General features: G+C 38.9%; 1 protein-coding gene and 1 pseudogene across 2 annotated transcripts in view; both read right to left on the bottom strand.

The window, feature by feature from the left end:
• Positions 1 to 558: 558 nt before the first annotated feature.
• The window catches only part of LOC139121656 (tubulin alpha-1A chain-like), a 40,216-nt gene continuing 22,475 nt past the window's right edge, over positions 559 to 18,299 (bottom strand). Inside the window, exons 1-3 of one of the 2 annotated variants that reach the window (XM_070686734.1) lie at positions 6,163 to 6,380; positions 3,945 to 4,167; positions 559 to 2,065 (exon numbers count right to left, since the gene is read on the bottom strand). In XM_070686734.1, the coding sequence (XP_070542835.1) occupies positions 933 to 2,065; positions 3,945 to 4,167; positions 6,163 to 6,165 (1,359 nt within the window). In that variant the 5' untranslated portion in view covers positions 6,166 to 6,380 and the 3' untranslated portion in view covers positions 559 to 932. Of the gene's footprint in view, positions 2,066 to 3,944; positions 4,168 to 6,162; positions 6,381 to 18,299 lie in introns of those variants that run through there. The other variant, XM_070686735.1, reaches the window with a different exon arrangement.
• Positions 11,873 to 16,243, bottom strand: LOC139121654 (tubulin alpha-1 chain-like; annotated as a pseudogene).

Raw genomic sequence — 18,299 nt, 5'->3', positions numbered from 1 at the left:
GCAAATATACCTTTGTGCAGTCTTCGTATTTACGATGGAGCCCATCTCTGTTTTGACCAAGACGTCGGTTTAAATATTGTCTTTGAACCATGAGGTGTGGGTGACGACAATGTTGGCATTATCGTAAACAATTTCACACCAGTCTTCACATTCCATAGATGGAATACTGTTTGATGAATACTTCCCCTCCTTACATCAATTACCCAAGACAGACAGACGATCGTCGATGATCGATCGATAGATAGATAGATAGATAGATAGATAGATAGATAGATAGTACATAGATAGATAGTAGTAGATAGGTACGTTCAAAGTCGTACGTACATACGTACATACATACATACATACATACATACATACATACATACATACATACATACATACATACATACATACATACATACATACATACATACATACATACATACATACATACATACATACATACATACATACATACATACATACATACATGCAATATTTTGAGCAAAATAGAGGCTATCACTCAAGAGGTGGTTGAATTGAAATAGAACAAAGTTTGTCACTGGAATACGTTAATGCACTCAATTTCACCATGGATGTTTTATTACATTGAAATATTAATCACGCAGTCTGAGAATACATTTACAAACCAATTTTTAAAAGTTGCTCTCCACCACGACATTTCAAAACTTACGTAAAAAAAATTAAAAAATCATGATATCCTAATATCTTTAGACCACAAGAAGAGCTGAATGATGTGAAATTCATGTCAAATTATATATTCCTATACCCAAAGTTTTCTTGCCAATCTGCCAATCGTTTACTGTTGATTCACACTTTATGGCCTAAACATTTCTCAACTACAGAAGAGATATTTAAGAAATTACTTTGTTCTAATAACTAGATGTGATCGATTGCGATTATCACGGACGCGCTTCTGTCTTCCGTGACTAATATTCTTCGTTCGCGTCTTCATCCTCGCCTTCTTCGGTAGAATCGACGCCAACTTCTTCGTAGTCTTTCTCCAAAGCTGCCAAATCTTCACGAGCCTCGGAGAACTCTCCTTCCTCCATACCTTCACCCACATACCAGTGGACGAAAGCACGCTTGGCGTACATCAAATCGAACTTGTGGTCGAGACGCGCCCAGGCCTCGGCGATGGCGGTGGTGTTGCTCAACATGCAGACAGCACGCTGTACTTTAGCCAAGTCACCACCAGGTACAACGGTCGGTGGTTGGTAGTTGATACCGACTTTGAAACCAGTTGGGCACCAGTCGACGAACTGGATGGTACGTTTGGTCTTGATGGTGGCGATGGCTGCATTGACATCTTTGGGCACCACATCACCTCTGAACAATAAACAACATGCCATGTACTTTCCGTGACGTGGGTCGCATTTTACCATCTGATTGGCTGGCTCAAAGCAAGCATTGGTGATGTCCGCAACGGTAAGTTGTTCATGGTAGGCCTTCTCAGCAGAGATGACTGGCGCGTAGGTAGCCAGCGGGAAGTGGATACGTGGATAGGGCACCAAGTTGGTCTGGAATTCAGTCAAGTCGACGTTGAGGGCACCATCGAAACGCAGAGATGCGGTGATGGAAGAGACGATCTGACCAATCAGACGATTCAGGTTGGTGTACGTTGGGCGCTCAATATCAAGATTGCGGCGACAGATATCATAGATGGCTTCATTGTCAACCATGAAAGCACAGTCGGAATGCTCCAGGGTGGTATGGGTGGTCAGGATTGAATTGTATGGCTCAACGACGGCAGTTGCTACTTGAGGAGCTGGGTAGACAGCAAATTCTAACTTGGACTTCTTGCCGTAATCTACAGAGAGCCTTTCCATTAGCAGTGAGGTAAAACCAGAACCAGTGCCACCACCGAAGCTGTGGAAGATGAGGAAACCTTGGAGACCGGTACACTGGTCAGCGAGCTTACGGATTCTATCGAGCACTTGATCGATATATTCTTTGCCGACGGTGTAATGACCACGGGCATAGTTGTTGGCGGCGTCTTCCATGCCAGTGATCAACTGCTCAGGGTGAAAGAGTTGTCGGTAGGTGCCGGTACGAATTTCATCTGTAAGAAAATAATGCGGAAAACAAAGGTTGATAAAACTTGGTTTCTTTCCCGAAGCAGATAAGAAGGCTTCTTTGTGAAGAAACATCAGACTTGGCCTAAGCTCTTACATGCATATATGATGGTATGATCGCGGAACCGACAGCGAGCCAGTAACGTCGCTCGAGTAAATTGTCAAGTGACTGGTGTCGGCTAATCCAAACACAGTCCCGACAGGCCCGATGAAGGGACTGTTGCAAAGAAACATGATTCAATAATTTTGATTTATTCAAAGAACAATGGATAGATTGAATAAGGTTGCATTCACAAACACCTCTGGAGGGGGATTCCAGAAACGTTCTCCGATTTTTTCAAATACACTCTAACAAACTCAGAATGTGTTCAAGTTCCGGCCCCCTTCTGACTTTCAATAATTTTTAAGGCCCCCCCCTCAAAGGAAGGCAAACTGTGGCCGATAAAGTGCTTTGTCGAAAAATATCAAATCATAAATCATTGTACATGGGAGTCTATTCGGCAAACTGTTAACATTTATCCCATAAAAACAAGCTATATCTCTACATTTGTATGTGTTTGATAATTCATGTAAACGTACTTTGCTTAAAGTGGCAGGTAAAAAGTCCATTAGTGTACAAATAATTTGATTTTAGGATTTTATCGATAATGTTGATTCACGATACATGGTAGTCAACTATGTGAGACCACTATGAACGCGTATTTTCCAATTTAAAACTAGCATAGACGTTCTATAACTGATATAAATGTACTTGATAAGCATGGGGTGTTTACAAGTGCACATGTGTACAATGGAATTTAATTTTAGAATTTCGCCGAAAATGTTGATCCACTATGCATGGGAGTCTATGACAAAACTGTGAATAATTTTTTCCAATATAAAACTTGCAATTTTTGTGCACAAATGGACTCTGAATAATTGACATAATTGTACTTTATTAGAAGAGGGTGGTTACAAATTCCGCGAAAATGCTGATCCACTAAACATTGCAGTTCATGAGGAAACTATGAATACTGTTTTACAATACAAAACTAGCTAAATCTGTGTATTTATAGACGTTTATAGTTGGTATTAATGTACTTGATTAGACCAAGGTGGTTAAAAAAGCTTGTGTGTGCATGAAATTTGATTTTTGAATTTCACCGAAATTTTGATCCACCATACATTGCAGTCTATGAGGAATCTATGAATAACACATAAATCATCACTCCAAAATTGTTATTCAAAGTTTGTTTGACCTGAAGTTTCCAGTTGTTATTGATGACACTATGTATTATTCTAAATAGTTTGTATTCTGTCAAAGTCTTCAAAAATAGAAATGTACATACGGCGACATGAACGTTTGACACTGACCTAGACCCAATGTATTGTCAATGGAAGAATGTTATCAAAAAAGTTATCTCCCAAATTGTATTGAAAGGTTAAGTTGAAACTTTTAGTCATTATAGAGAAGAGTGTTGCACAACAAGGGGATTGGGTAAGTAGAAATCATGACAACCTAAATCTTTTGCCTCAAGATGGCTGCTTGGATCATCATGAATTGTTTAATATACACTAAAACTTGCGCCCGAGAGGGCACGCCGAAAATTGAAAGGGCAGGAAACGAAAGTGCCAGAGGATATTTGAAAAGAAATTTGATATTCAATAAATTTTCAAGGCCCCCCTTTTCAATGTCAATTTTTTTCAGATCCCCCCGGCATGTTGTAATTTTTTTCAAGTCCCCGCTGAAATCTCCCGCCCCCTCAAGAGGTGTTTGTGAATGCAGCCTAAGGCGGCACTTACTACTCAGATAGTGAAAAATTACATCTGTTTCGGGTGAGCATATGCTTTGTGTTAAAAAAGAATTAAGAATGAAAACTAATTTACCGACTACAGTTGGTTCTAAATCTACGAAGACTGCACGGGGAACATGTTTGCCAGCACCGGTCTCGCTGAAGAAAGTGTTGAAGGAGTCATCACCACCACCGATGGTTTTGTCGCTTGGCATCTGGCCATCCGGTTGGATACCATGTTCCAAGCAGTACAACTCCCAGCATGCATTGCCGATCTGTACTCCAGCTTGACCAACGTGGACTGAGATACATTCACGCTAAAGTGAAACGAAACAAGCCATTAAACGTGGATGTTGTATCGTTATATGTAAGTAGTATGATTACGACTTAAGTTCATTTTTTCACAAAATCCTACAGTTTTACTGTCATAAAGAACGGATATGTCTAGAAATGATGTATCACCTTACTAAAGTACACCATTGTACTTCAGGTGCATGAATTTGCGATATTTGGCTCATCTGAGAAACGACCATCACATATTGCTTGGTGTAGATATCAGAGGGCGCCTTTCATGGTCAGTAAATACAACACTGCTAGAATAATGGTTCTGCAGCGTAGCCAGGGCCAAGATTTTTCATCCTTGCGATTTATTCAAACATTCAAATGGCAACGACATTTTCATTCGCAACACCTCTTGCTTTGGTATAAGTGCAGCTGACAGCATGGTGTAAAGCAATAGCCGTACATGCCTATTTGAAGGGAAATGCTTCACGTATGGGTCTACAAATCTGGGGTCAACCCGTGTCACGTACGTAGATCTCTACTTTTAATGTGAGCCCTGAATGTGATATATCGGCCTTGCGTTACACTGCCGATATTCCAATTCATGATTGGAGAGTCTACCGCTAAATCGCTGTCTGTGAAAAACAAGCCCTTTGGAGATCTGTCTCGATTTTAAAGTGACGTAATTGCTACTTTGCAATTTATTCACCCATTGTATGTAAAAACGGTGTAGTTATTAATAGCAGTCCGTCTCGCTATATATTAAAAGCATGACTTTTTTGGTTCATTTTTGTAGAGCGAACTGGACCGTGCGGGTCATTATGCAACCCGAGCACAAATTGACACACAACCAGACATGACATTATTGATCATCGATACCTGTTTCAATGTGACGCTCTGTGTTTTCATGCATTTACATAAATGACAAAAGCGAATGATAAATACACATAAAAACGATGGAAATAGAATTGAAAAAAGATCTCTACGGGAATGAATTCAAAAGCGTCATTATTAGAAAAAACATCGTAGTATCATGTTTTTGCATGACCATTTGGTGAGTACATTGTTCCCCATTTCGAATTATGACGCGTTAATGCAAATTAAAATCACGTGATTGTCGTACGTGAATTTATCAAGGGCGAACTCAACGAAATATATTTTACAGATGAGCTGTGCAACACACGCGAGTAAACTGAAATAATTTCATCAGTAAATTTCGGACAGTATACAATAATTGAATAACTAGGGGCGATTTATTTATGCTCGTTACTGCAAACTGATGCTAAAGTGAAAAAGCAGTCTTTACAATGTGTTTACAACGGTACGTTGCAATGTTCTGTACAGTGACGTTTTGCAAATTCTGCACTATAAATGTCCAGGGTTGCCTACCATGAACGAGGGTCAGTTAATTTTAAAAATAACAAGCGCGGTATCCTTTAAAGTTGCAGGTGTTGGTGGTCGTATGCAAGTTCAGGAAAATGTGCGAATACTCTATATCCACACGTTCTTTAAAATATCTTTCTCCGATGCGGTTAGAACTGTTAAAATCCTTTTGGGGACCTAAAAGCTGTTCATCCCTGATAGTTTATATATTACCCAGGCTGTTCTTACTTTAAAAGATATCGTATTGCAGAATGATGTGACGAAGTTGATTGCATTTCTAGAATTATCAAACTAAACCATACAGGGGAAATTGATTGTGAAGCAAATGCAATCTCCGGCAAAATAACGTTTTGAATTATGAAACCAGAATCGAAACCACGCCCAACTTTATGTCCTTCCTCTCTAGTTCCTGCCTTATGTGTCTAGCACCTTCCTTGTACTATGATGAGGACAAATCTGTCTTAAAGTATGAATATAGACAAGTATCATACGAATGTACTAGCATTGAAGCCCTCCTGTAACCTTTGGATAACGAAAAATCTTGTGGCGCGCACAGTATATTCGCCATCATTTTGCATACTAATGAGTTATGTTTTTGTCAAGGCAGCTGTAACGGTGAAACGGAAGGACACACAGAGAAAACTTACCATTTTGTTTGATTTCAGAAGGAATTAAGCTGGTAGTAGACTTGCGAATTATTTCAACACTACGATGTATCTGGAGTAGGATGTGTTCTGTTTTGGAGGACCTGGGGCTCTGCTCTGTGCTCTCACAGTGTGACACTTTAGGGTCGGTCGTGAGCTGCAAAATGATAACACGTAACAATGGTTGGCAATTTTATTTACAGAGCGCCGCACCATATGCTGGTCTGAACATATCTAGTACATATTTGACGGGCATTGGCCCCTTCTTTCAAACTGAGACGCGGGAAAGCTGGAAGGAGGGCGCTCTTCTATTCCACAGTTTTCCGTCGGATTCCAAAATTGGCAGCATGGAAACTGACTAATGCATTATCACAAATTTCTTTTCGCTTCACCGTCTGCATTTTGGAAAGACGAGATATGACAGCGAAAAGTAGTCAGTCGAATCGCGACAACAATATCATCCCTAGCCAGGTACACACATGGTATTGTCGGAGGGCTGAAACTTCAGACACTCCTCGTACGGTAAAAGTAAATCCATTCACACCCATACCAAGATCTTATTTAGGTTAGGTATTAATTAATGACTAAAAACATCCTAAGTGTTTTATCCCTCTGTTTATTGTTACCTACCATTAGACCCTTGTGTTTTTATCCTTTCCTTTGTCCACTGTTTTAACTCGGAGGACACGCCAAATGTCTTCTTTTACACTTCGATTATTCGTCCATCGCTCTCTGTAATCAGAAATCGGACACTCATGTCCTTCTGTCTGGCACAGGTAGGGACAATAGCTGTAGATGATGCTTTCCTCATCAGGCGCTTTAAATAAAATCCTTTGTTTGTTTCAAGATCAAATTAGAAAACAAACACAATGTTAACACTATCACAAATAAAAATATCATTTTCCAAAGGAAACCAAATAAAAATTGAGCTTATATTAATACATTTATGTTTTTTGTTTGTGAATTCTTCCCCCCCCCCGGGCTGGTTGGTAGGTTTTCCAAAAATCCAAGGATGGCAAACAAAGAACTTTCTTTAAATGACCTTATTGTTATAGAAAACAAATGCACTACCCTGAACCTTAAAGTGTGTCGGGATATAGAAAACATTATTGTCAATGCAAAGCACTGAGCACAACATATGATATTATCATTGCATATGAATTCTGGTCTGGACTAAAATTCAGTAGATAACAATAGCCTCGGATATTACACATGCGTTATGAATATGATGAAACTCGATATTTCAACGTGATTTTCGTAGAAGACCATGAACGATCTTTGCAGATGAAACAAAACTATCAGAAAACACATTAAAAGTTTCAGCTAAAGGGAAGAACCATTTTATTTCGCGGGGGTTAGCATTTATTGGAAAAACATTGTCAGTAGACGAAAGAAGAAATAATAATTTGATCATGTAATGGCCCTGGCAAAAATTGTTCCAGCAGATTCCAATTGCTTCTACATACGGGAAAAACATTGATTATATGTAGGACCGACAATACGAAAATAATTGCTGTCACAGTGACAGGATAAAATTCTGCTGTAAGGATTCCCTCCGTCATAAGAAATCTAATAGTTCTCCCTCAACGGAGGTGTAAGCTGTTGAATCGTGTTCTTTGCATCTTGTTATTATTTGTTGGTTCATTACTCTCTTTAATGTAGCAATTGTTGTGCAACTGTTGTCTTTTTACGACTTTAGCATTTAATAATACTGTCTGAAGGCTTTCGACCGTTAGAAATTTATTTTTTTTAAAGTGCCCATCCGGTAATCAGCTGTAGCCGTAATTTACTTTCATGTTTCTGTGTATCAAAGAGTCGTAAATGACATGAGAGAGAGAGAGAGAGAGAGAGAGAGAGAGAGAGAGAGAAGAGAGAGAGAGAGAGAGAGAGAGAGAGAGAGAGAGAGAAGAGAGAGAGAGAGAGGAGAGGACTAGATTATATATAGGCAAATATTGCGTTATACATCCTCGCGTCTTTTGCACACGAACTCGTTCAATATTCACATTCACTGTTATTGCAATGTGTAGACACATACATTCATTTGCAAACATACATGTTATGTTCAAAATTATATTTGTGTTATGTATGTATGTATGTATGTATGTATGTATGTATGTATGTATGTATGTATGTATGTATGTATGTATGTATGTATGTATGTATGTATGTATGTATGTATGTTTGTATGTATGTTGTATGTATGTATGTATGTATGTATGTATGTATGTATGTATGTATGTATGTATGTATGTATGTATGTATGTATGTATGTATGTATGTATGTATGTATGTATGTATGTATGTATGTATGTATGTAACTATGAGTCTGTATATCTACGGCGTTCGATGGAATATGGACAACGAATCCTTGTAATCCCAGCATGCTTCTCAGTCCTCCTGCCGGTGTATGTCGTCTTTTTTCACTAACGCCGTGACGATTCTTGGTGACCCTCATGTATTTTCACTATAATAGATATTAAGGTAGAAAATCAAAATGTACAAATTAATATAAAATTATTCATGATGTCGACAACTTTTTCGCGAAACACCGATAAGCTGGACACCCTTAAGAAACAACTCAAACCCGACTTCACGTTAGGGAGCCTTCAGTAATTACAAGGGGGGGTGGGCCGGGGGAATTGGGAGAGGGTCACTGTTTAGAAAACAGTTCAAGGAGGAGGGTCATTTTTTATAAACCTATCTTGGGGGGAGGGTCACTTTTGACAGAAGCTGATATTATGGTCAAAACTTTGATTGTCCGTGTGATATTTCCTGAATAGGAAATCACCAACAAAATACGCACACACTTATAGACCGCCATGCATAGTGAATTGACATTTTGGTGAAATTCCAAAATCATATTTCTTGCACAACCATGGACTTGTAACCACTCTAATCTAATCAAGAACAATCATGTGAATAATCAAGCATACATAAATGCACACATGCTAATTTTGTACTGAAAAAAAATTATTCATAGGTTCACCATAGACCGCAATGCATAGTGAATCGACATTTTGGTGAAATTCCAAAATCATATTTCTTACACAACCATAGACTTGTAACCACTCTAGTCTAATAAAAAAATTAATATCAATAATCAAGAGTACACAAATGCAAAGATTTATCTATTTTTGTATTGGAAAAAACTATTCATAATTTCATCATAGACACCATGGATAGTGAACTAACTTTTTAGATGAAATTCAGAAATCAATTTCTTGCACACAAATGTTCATTTTACTTCCCTATTCAAGCAAAGTACATTTAAATACATTATCAAACATATATAAAATACAGATATAGCATGTTTTGTTGGGGGAAATTGTCAATAATTTGCCTGATAGACTCCATGTATTATGATTTGATATTTTTGGATGAAGCACTGAATCAGCTACATCTTGCCTTCTTGCACAAAATATGGTGACCCTCCCTGAAATGTATGAAATACCATATCTCTTCAAAAATTCTTGCGTGATAAATTGCGACCGTCCCTCCAAAAACACCAGCCCTCCCCTCTGTAATTTGTCCCTAACATAACAATTGAACCAATTGTTATGTAAATTAGCTGATACTGTTTTAGTTATTCCCGGGGAGAATACCGCAGTGGTTGGGGGGGGGAGAGTCAAGTTTTAGAAAGTCGGACAAGGGGGAGGGTCACATTTTAGACGGGAGGATAGGGGGAGGGTCACATTTTACGGTACAGGTGTTCGCGAAATTCCCCCGGCCCATCCCCCTTTAATTACTGAAAGCTCCCTTAGACTGGCTCACAGTCGCTTGGCTTCTGAGTGACTAGCTGTCCAAGGCGTTCACCCCCACGATCTACGCAACAACCTACCATTAGCACGTCGGTCTGCTGATATTTGGTCTTTCAATTTATTATATGGTTTGGTACTTATATGCCCACAGACTTGGAGCAAGTCTAGCTTCACGTACGTATTGCAATATATGTGTTATTACATGTATATCATACCAGTATATTGATGGTGTAAATACGATGATCTCATTGGTCCAGACGTGACAAGAATCGTGGTATATTCGCGACACACGCACAAGCTCTCGGCTAGAGCAAACATCCTTATTTGACTTTCCATGCAAGAATTTCAATATACAGTTAAGATATAATAGCCATAAAGATTACCCAGCGACAATATACCACTCTGTTTTGACCAGTTCACTTCATATATGCTCTCGCTATCGCTCGTACATTATGCCTTAAACTAGTCAAAATCTCGTGGTATACCGTCGGTGGATGTTTATTGCATATATATTGAATTCGTCTAGACTCTTGATTTCAAAGTTCACAGAGGAATAATATATAGAGATATCGACTGCTTTTATTATCTCGTCTGATTTTCTCTGAAAACTTGCCATGGGTTTACCGCGGCCGTGATACAGAAAAACTACAGAACTTCAGCCCCGATGGAAATAGGCTTGGTTCCTTCTGTACAGTACCCTGCTGAAGACAGCATTACGCTTTTTTTAAATGAAAGTTATTATGTCACTCATCATTGGTGCAAGCATAATCATAAATAATCAAAAATATTACTGATATGAATTTTTCAACATCAGAGTCTCTGCAAAGAATAACCCGCTGGAAACCCCCTTTTTTAAACAATGTGACTCGCGCAGTCTCAAGGTTGCTGTCTCTACATTATCGTGACAAAGTCTCTCTCTGGTTGGACGTTTCGTTGTCAAGCTGCTGATTTAGCAATCGAGGTTGACGTGACCCTCACCTCAGAATATGTATGTAAGATTTGTAACACAGGTGGCATTGAAGACGAGTACCACACTCTCTCAATATTTCCAATGTACAATATCCACAGAAGAAAGTTTTTACCTCGATTTGCATATGTTGAACCAAACCATAACAAATTCCGAGCGTTAATGTCTGTGTCAGATAATAATATAGTTATCGATATTTATTCAAAGCCATGGAGATGAGATCTTCACCTGGGTAAGTGTGGGTAAATATGTAATTACTTGCGCATCTCCTGTGATTAATATTTCCCTACAAGCCGTGTAAAGTAATAATATTTGGTTTGTTCTCTTTGTGCAGTCTTTGTATTTTATAATGAAGCCCATGGCAAAGATGTTGGTTTAAATATTGTCTTCGAACCATGAGATGTGGGTATACAAACAGTCTTGGTGTGTCAAAAATGGTATACCAGTCTTCAAATTCCATCGATACCCCTCCTTACAATAATTACTCTGGACGATAGATAATAGATAGATAGATAGATAGAGATAGATAGATAGATAGATAGATAGATAGATAGATAGATAGATAGATAGATAGATAGATAGATAGATAGATAAACATATAGATAGATAAATATATAGATAGACAGATAGATAGGTACGTAGGTAGATAGGTGCGTAGGTAGATAGTTAAGTATATAAGTACATACGTAAATATCACACATACATAGATAGATACATAGATAGATAGATAGATAGATAGATAGATAGATAGATAGATAGATAGATACATACATACATACATACATACATACATACATACATACATACATACATACATACATACATACATACATACATACATACATACATACATACATACATACATACATACATACATACATACATACATACATACATACATACATACAATATTTGAGCAAAATAGAGGCTATCACTCAAGAGGTGGTTGAATTGAAATAGAACAAAGTTTGTCACCGGAATACGTTAATTCATTCAATTTCACCATGGATGTTTTATTACATTGAAATATTCATTACGCAGAATACATTTACAAACCAATTATCAAAAGTTGCTCTCCACCAGGACATTTCAAAACTGATGTGAAAAAGTAGAAACCAATAACGATATTTGAATTGCTTTTTTAAAAAACCACAGAGCTGATCGGTGACAAAACTGTAAATCGACTTTAATATATTCCAATACCCAAATTTCTCTCTCCAATCATTTGCTGTTGATTCACTTTACGGCCTAAACATTTCTCACGTTAGAGATTATTAAGAATTATATTTTATTTGATTAGGTACATGCGATTGCGGTATTTCAGCGGCGTGCTTTTGTCTTCCGTCATTAATATTCATCTCCTTCCTCTTCCTGGCCTTCTTCATCGATAGAATCGATGCCAACTTCTTCGTAGTCTTTCTCCAAAGCTGCCAAATCTTCACGAGCCTCGGAGAACTCTCCTTCCTCCATACCTTCACCCACATACCAGTGGACGAAAGCACGCTTGGCGTACATCAAATCGAACTTGTGGTCGAGACGAGCCCAGGCCTCGGCGATGGCGGTGGTGTTGCTCAACATGCAGACAGCACGCTTTACTTTAGCCAAGTCACCACCTGGTACAACAGTCGGTGGTTGGTAATTGATACCGACTTTGAAACCAGTTGGGCACCAGTCGACGAACTGGATGGTACGTTTGGTTTTGATGGTGGCGATGGCTGCATTGACGTCTTTGGGCACCACATCACCTCTAAACAATAAACAACAGGCCATGTACTTTCCGTGACGTGGGTCACATTTTACCATCTGATTGGCTGGCTCAAAGCAAGCATTGGTGATCTCTGCAACCGTGAACTGTTCATGGTAGGCCTTCTCAGCAGAGATGACTGGTGCGTAGGTAGCCAGCGGGAAATGGATACGTGGGTAGGGCACCAAGTTGGTCTGGAACTCAGTCAAGTCGACGTTGAGGGCACCATCGAAACGAAGAGATGCGGTGATGGAGGAGACGATCTGACCAATCAGACGATTCAGGTTGGTGTACGTTGGACGCTCGATGTCGAGACTACGACGACAGAGGTCGTAGATGGCTTCATTATCAACCATGAAAGCACAGTCGGAGTGCTCCAGGGTGGTATGGGTGGTCAAAATGAATTGTACGGTTCGACAACCGCGGTTGAGACCTGTGGAGCTGGGTAGATGGCAAATTCCAGCTTGGACTTCTTGCCGTAATCGACGGACAGACGTTCCATCAACAGGGAAGTGAAACCAGAACCAGTGCCACCACCGAAGCTGTGGAAGATGAGGAAACCTTGGAGACCGGTACACTGGTCAGCCAGTTTACGGATTCTATCGAGCACTTGATCGATATATTCTTTGCCGACGGTGTAATGACCACGGGCATAGTTGTTGGCGGCGTCTTCCTTGCCGGTGATCAACTGCTCAGGGTGAAAGAGTTGTCGGTAGGTGCCGGTACGAATTTCATCTGTAAGAAAGGTAATTCGGAATACAAAAGTCGATAAAAATTTGGTTTCTTTCCCAATATTCGACATCCATCACCTCGCTTTGAAGAAGGCTTTTCGAAACATTAGATTTTGCCCAAATCCTCACGTTGAAAAAATAAACTTAATAAGAAGGTTGCAAAGATGATGGTATGATCACGAAACCCTCAGCGAGCCACTGTACGTCGCTCGAGAAAACTGTCAAGTGACTGGTGTAGGCTTGTCTAAACACAGACCCTCCACCCCGATGGAGGGACTGTGGTCGAAAGAAACATTCAAAAATTTTGATATTCAAAGAGCAAAGGGGAGAGTGAATAAACTGCGGTGCTTGTTTCTCTGAAAACTTAAAATATTGCATCCGTTTGGGTGAGCATGTTTTGTTTTAAAAGAATTACGAATGAAACTTAATTTACCGACTACAGTTGGCTCTAAGTCTACGAAGACTGCACGGGGAACGTGTTTGCCAGAACCGGTCTCGCTGAAGAAAGTGTTGAAGGAGTCATCACCACCACCGATGGTTTTGTCGCTTGGCATCTGACCATCAGGTTGGATACCATGCTCCAAGCAGTACAGCTCCCAGCATGCATTGCCCATCTGTACTCCGGCTTGACCAACGTGTATTGAGATACACTCACGCTGGAATGAAACGAAACAAACCATTTGACGTGAATTTTGCATTGCGATAAGAGCAGGAAGATTACGACTTTTCGTTATTATCACAAACGTTAATCCTATAATTTCCATGTTATAAAGAACTGATATGGCTAGAAATGATGCATCATCATAACTGGGTAGTGGGTCTCACTAAAGTACACATTTGTACTCAGGATGTATAAATTTTCCATTCTTGGAACATCTGAGGAACGACTGCCACACCCCCTTACTGTAGAAATCAAGACAAGTCTGAGGACGCTTGTCACTGAATACAACCATACTCCCAGGATATGACTATGTTGCGTAGCCTTGGCCAAGGTTCTTCTGTTTTGCTATTTATTCAAACATCTGATAGGCAACAACATTTTCGTATGAAGTATAAAACATCTTGCTTTGGTACATCGAAAACTATATCTATGTCTCAGCTGACTGCAAGGTTTACAAAATAGCCCTGTGCGCCAGTTTGAAGTGAAATGCTTCGTTTATGGGTCTATACACGTCACGTTTTTCTCGACTTTTTATATGAGAGAGCCCTAAATGTGAATTAGAATTGCAATAACGTTATCCCTTTCGATACACTGTCGATGTTCCAATTTTGTCTTCGGAGAGTTTACTGGTAAATCGCTGCCTGTGAATAACACAACCTCTGGAGATCATGTCTCGATTTGAAAGTGACGTAATCGCCATTTTGCAATTAATTCACTCATTGTGTGTAAAAACTATGTAGTCCATCTCCATATATTTTAAAAGCATGATTGTTTTTGTTCATTTGTGGTGAGCGATCTGGGCCATACGGGTCATTATGCAACCGGAATACAAACTGACACACAACAATACATGACACTTTTGATCATCGATATCCGTTTCAATGTGATGCTTTGTCTTTTCATACATTTACATAAATGACATAAGCGAATATACATAACAACGATAGAAGCAAAATTGAAAAGGATCTGTACCGGAATGAATTCAAAAGCGTAATGATTAGAAAAACATTTTAGTATCATGTTTTTGCATGGCCATTCGGTGATTACATTGTTCCCAATTTCGAATTATGACTCGTCAATGCAAATTGAAATCACGTGATTTGCGTACTGTTTTATTAAGAGCGATGTCACCGAAATATATTTTACAGGTGAGCTGTGCAACACAAGAAAGTAAACCGAAATATCTTCGACGGTAAATTTCTGACAGTGTACAATAAACGGTTCAATGAATAACGAGGGGCGATTTATTTATGTTTGTTACTACAAAGTGGAACCTGAAGTTAAGAAGCAGTTTAAAATGTGTTTACAACGTTACGTTGCAATGTTCTGTACAGTGACGTTTTGCAAATTCTGCACTATAAATATCCAGGGTCACCTACCATGAACGAGGGTCAGTTAATTTTGAAAGGGGCACACCTTGTGCCCCTTAGAGTTGCAAAAGTTACTGGTCGCAAGCTAGTTCGGGGAACGATGTAAATGCTCTATATTCACACGTTCTTTAAAAAGTCTTTCTCCACCCTGTTAAAATTTTTGGAGTCCGTTTCGGGACCTAAAAGCTGTTCATCCCTGATAGTTTATATATTACCCAGGCTGTTCTTACTTTAAAAAGATATCGTATTGCAGAATGATGTGACGAAGTTGATTGCATTTCTAGAATTACCAAACTAAACCATACAGAGGAAATTGATTATGAGGCAAATGCAGTCTCCGGCAAAATATCATAAAGATAACGTTTCTAATAATTATGAAACCGAGAACCGAAACCACACCCAACTTTATGTCTTTTCTTTCTTGCTCTTGCTTTACGTGTGCTAATCCTTCCCTGTACTATAATCACGACAAAACAGTCCTAAAGTATGAATATAGACAAACGTCGTAGCCCTTCTCGTAACCTTTAGATACTGAAAAATCTGACAGTGTACACAGTACGCTCCATCATTTTGCATACTACTGAGTTATGATTTTGTCAAGGCAGCTGTCAACATGAATGTAACATAAGGAACACAGAGAAAACTTACCATTTTGTTTGATTTCAGGAGAAATTAAGCTGGTAGTAGACTTGTGAACTATATCAACACTACGATGTATCTGAAGTAGGATGTGTTATGTTGTAGAGGACCTGGGGCTGTGCTCTGTGCTCTCACAGTGTGACGCTTTAGGGTCGGTCATGAGCTGCAAAATGATAACACGTAACAATAGATGGCAATTTTATTTACAGAGCGCCGCACCATATGCTGGTCTGAACATATCTAGTACATATTTGACGGGCATTGTCCCTTCTTTCAAACTGAGACGCGGGAAAGCTGGAAGGAGGGCGCCCTTCTATTCCAGAGTTTCCCGTCGGGTTCCAAAATGGGCAGCATGGAAACTGACTAATGCATTGTCACAAATTTCTATATCGCTTCACCGTCTGCATTTTGGAAAGACGAGATATGACAGGGAAAATTAGTCACTCGAATCGCGACAATAGTATCATTCGTAGCCAGGTATACACATGGTATTTTCGGAGGGCTGAAACTTCAGAAACTCCTCCTACGGTAAAAGTAAATCCATTCACACCCACACCAAAATCTTATTCAGGTCAGGCATTAATGACTAGGGAGATTTAAAGTGTTTTATCCCTCTGTTTATTGTTACCTACCATTAGACCCTTGTGTTTTTATCCTTTCCTTTGTCCAACTTTTTTAACTCGGAGGACACGCCAACTGCTTTCTTTTACACTTCAATTATTCGTCCATCGCGCGGAGCAATCAGAAATCGGACACTCATGTCCCCGTGTCTGGCATAGCTAGGGACAATAGCTGTAGATAATACTTTCCTCATCAAGCGCTTTAAATAAATGCTTTGTTTGTTTCAAGATCAAATTAGAAAACAAACACAATGTTAACACTATTACAAATTAAAATATCATTTTCCAAAGGAAACCAAATAAAAATTGAGCTTATATTAATACACTTATGTTTTTTGTTAGTGTTGTTTTTCCCCTGGCTGTTGGTAGGTTTTCCAAAAATCCAAGGATGGCAAACAAAGAACTTTCTTTAAATGACCTTATTGTTACAGAAAACAAATGCACTACCCTGATTCTTAAAGTGTGTTGGGATACAAAACATTATTGTCAATGAAAAGCACTGAGTACAACATATGATATTATCATTGCATATGAATTCTGGTCTGGACTAAAATTCAGTAGATAACAATAACCTCGAATATTACATATGCACTATGAACATAATGAAACTCGATATTCCAACGTGATTTTTGTAGAAGACCGTGAAAGATCTCTGCAGATGAAACAAAACTATCAGAAAACACATTAGAAGTTTCAGCTAAGGGAAGAATCATTTTATTTCGCGGGGTTAGCATTTATTGGAAAAACATTGTCAGTAGATGATAGAAGAAATAATAATTTGATCATTTAATGGCCCTAGCAAAATTGTTCCAGCAGATTCCCATTGCTTCTACATACGAGAAAAATATTAATTATATGTAGGACCGACAATAGGAAAAAAATTGCCGTCACAGTGACAGGATAAAAAGCTGCTATATCAATTCGCTCCGTCACAAGAAATCACATAGTTCTCTCCAACAGGGTGTAAGCTGTTGAATCGTGTTCTTTGCATCTTGTTATCATTTGTTGGTTCATTACTCTGTATTAAATTTAATGTATATACAATCCTCACGTCTTTTGCACACGCAGTCGTTTATTTTTCAGATTCTGTGTTATTGTAATGTGTAGACACATACATTCATTTGCAAACATACATGTTATGTTATTTATGTTATGTTATGGTATGTATGTATGTATGTATATATATATGTATGTATGTATGCATGTATGTATGCATGTATGTACGTAACTATGAGTCTGTATATCTACAGCGTTCGATGGAATATGGACAACGAAGATTCTTAGTGACCCTCATGTATTTTCACTCTTATAGATATTATGTATGTAAATCGAAATGTACAAATTAATATAAAATTATTCATGATGTCGACAACTTTTTCTCGAAACACCGATAAGCTGGACACTCTCACGAAACAACTCAAACCCTGCTTCACATTAGACTGGCTCACAGTCGCCTAGCTTTCCTCGGCAGCTGAGTGACTAGCTGTCCAAGGTGTTCACCGCCACGATCTACGCAACATCCTACCATTAGCGCGTCGGTCTGCTGATGTTTAGTCTTTCAATTTATTATATGGTTTGGTACTTATATGCCCACAGACTTGGAGCAAGTCTAGCTTCACGTACGTATTGCCATTAACTGCAATTTATGTG

Source organism: Ptychodera flava, chromosome 21 (genome assembly GCF_041260155.1).
Source record: "Ptychodera flava strain L36383 chromosome 21, AS_Pfla_20210202, whole genome shotgun sequence".
NCBI classification, from domain to species: domain Eukaryota; kingdom Metazoa; phylum Hemichordata; class Enteropneusta; family Ptychoderidae; genus Ptychodera; species Ptychodera flava.
Note: the sequence above shows the minus strand (reverse complement) of the source record. Positions and strands in the feature narration are given on the sequence as shown.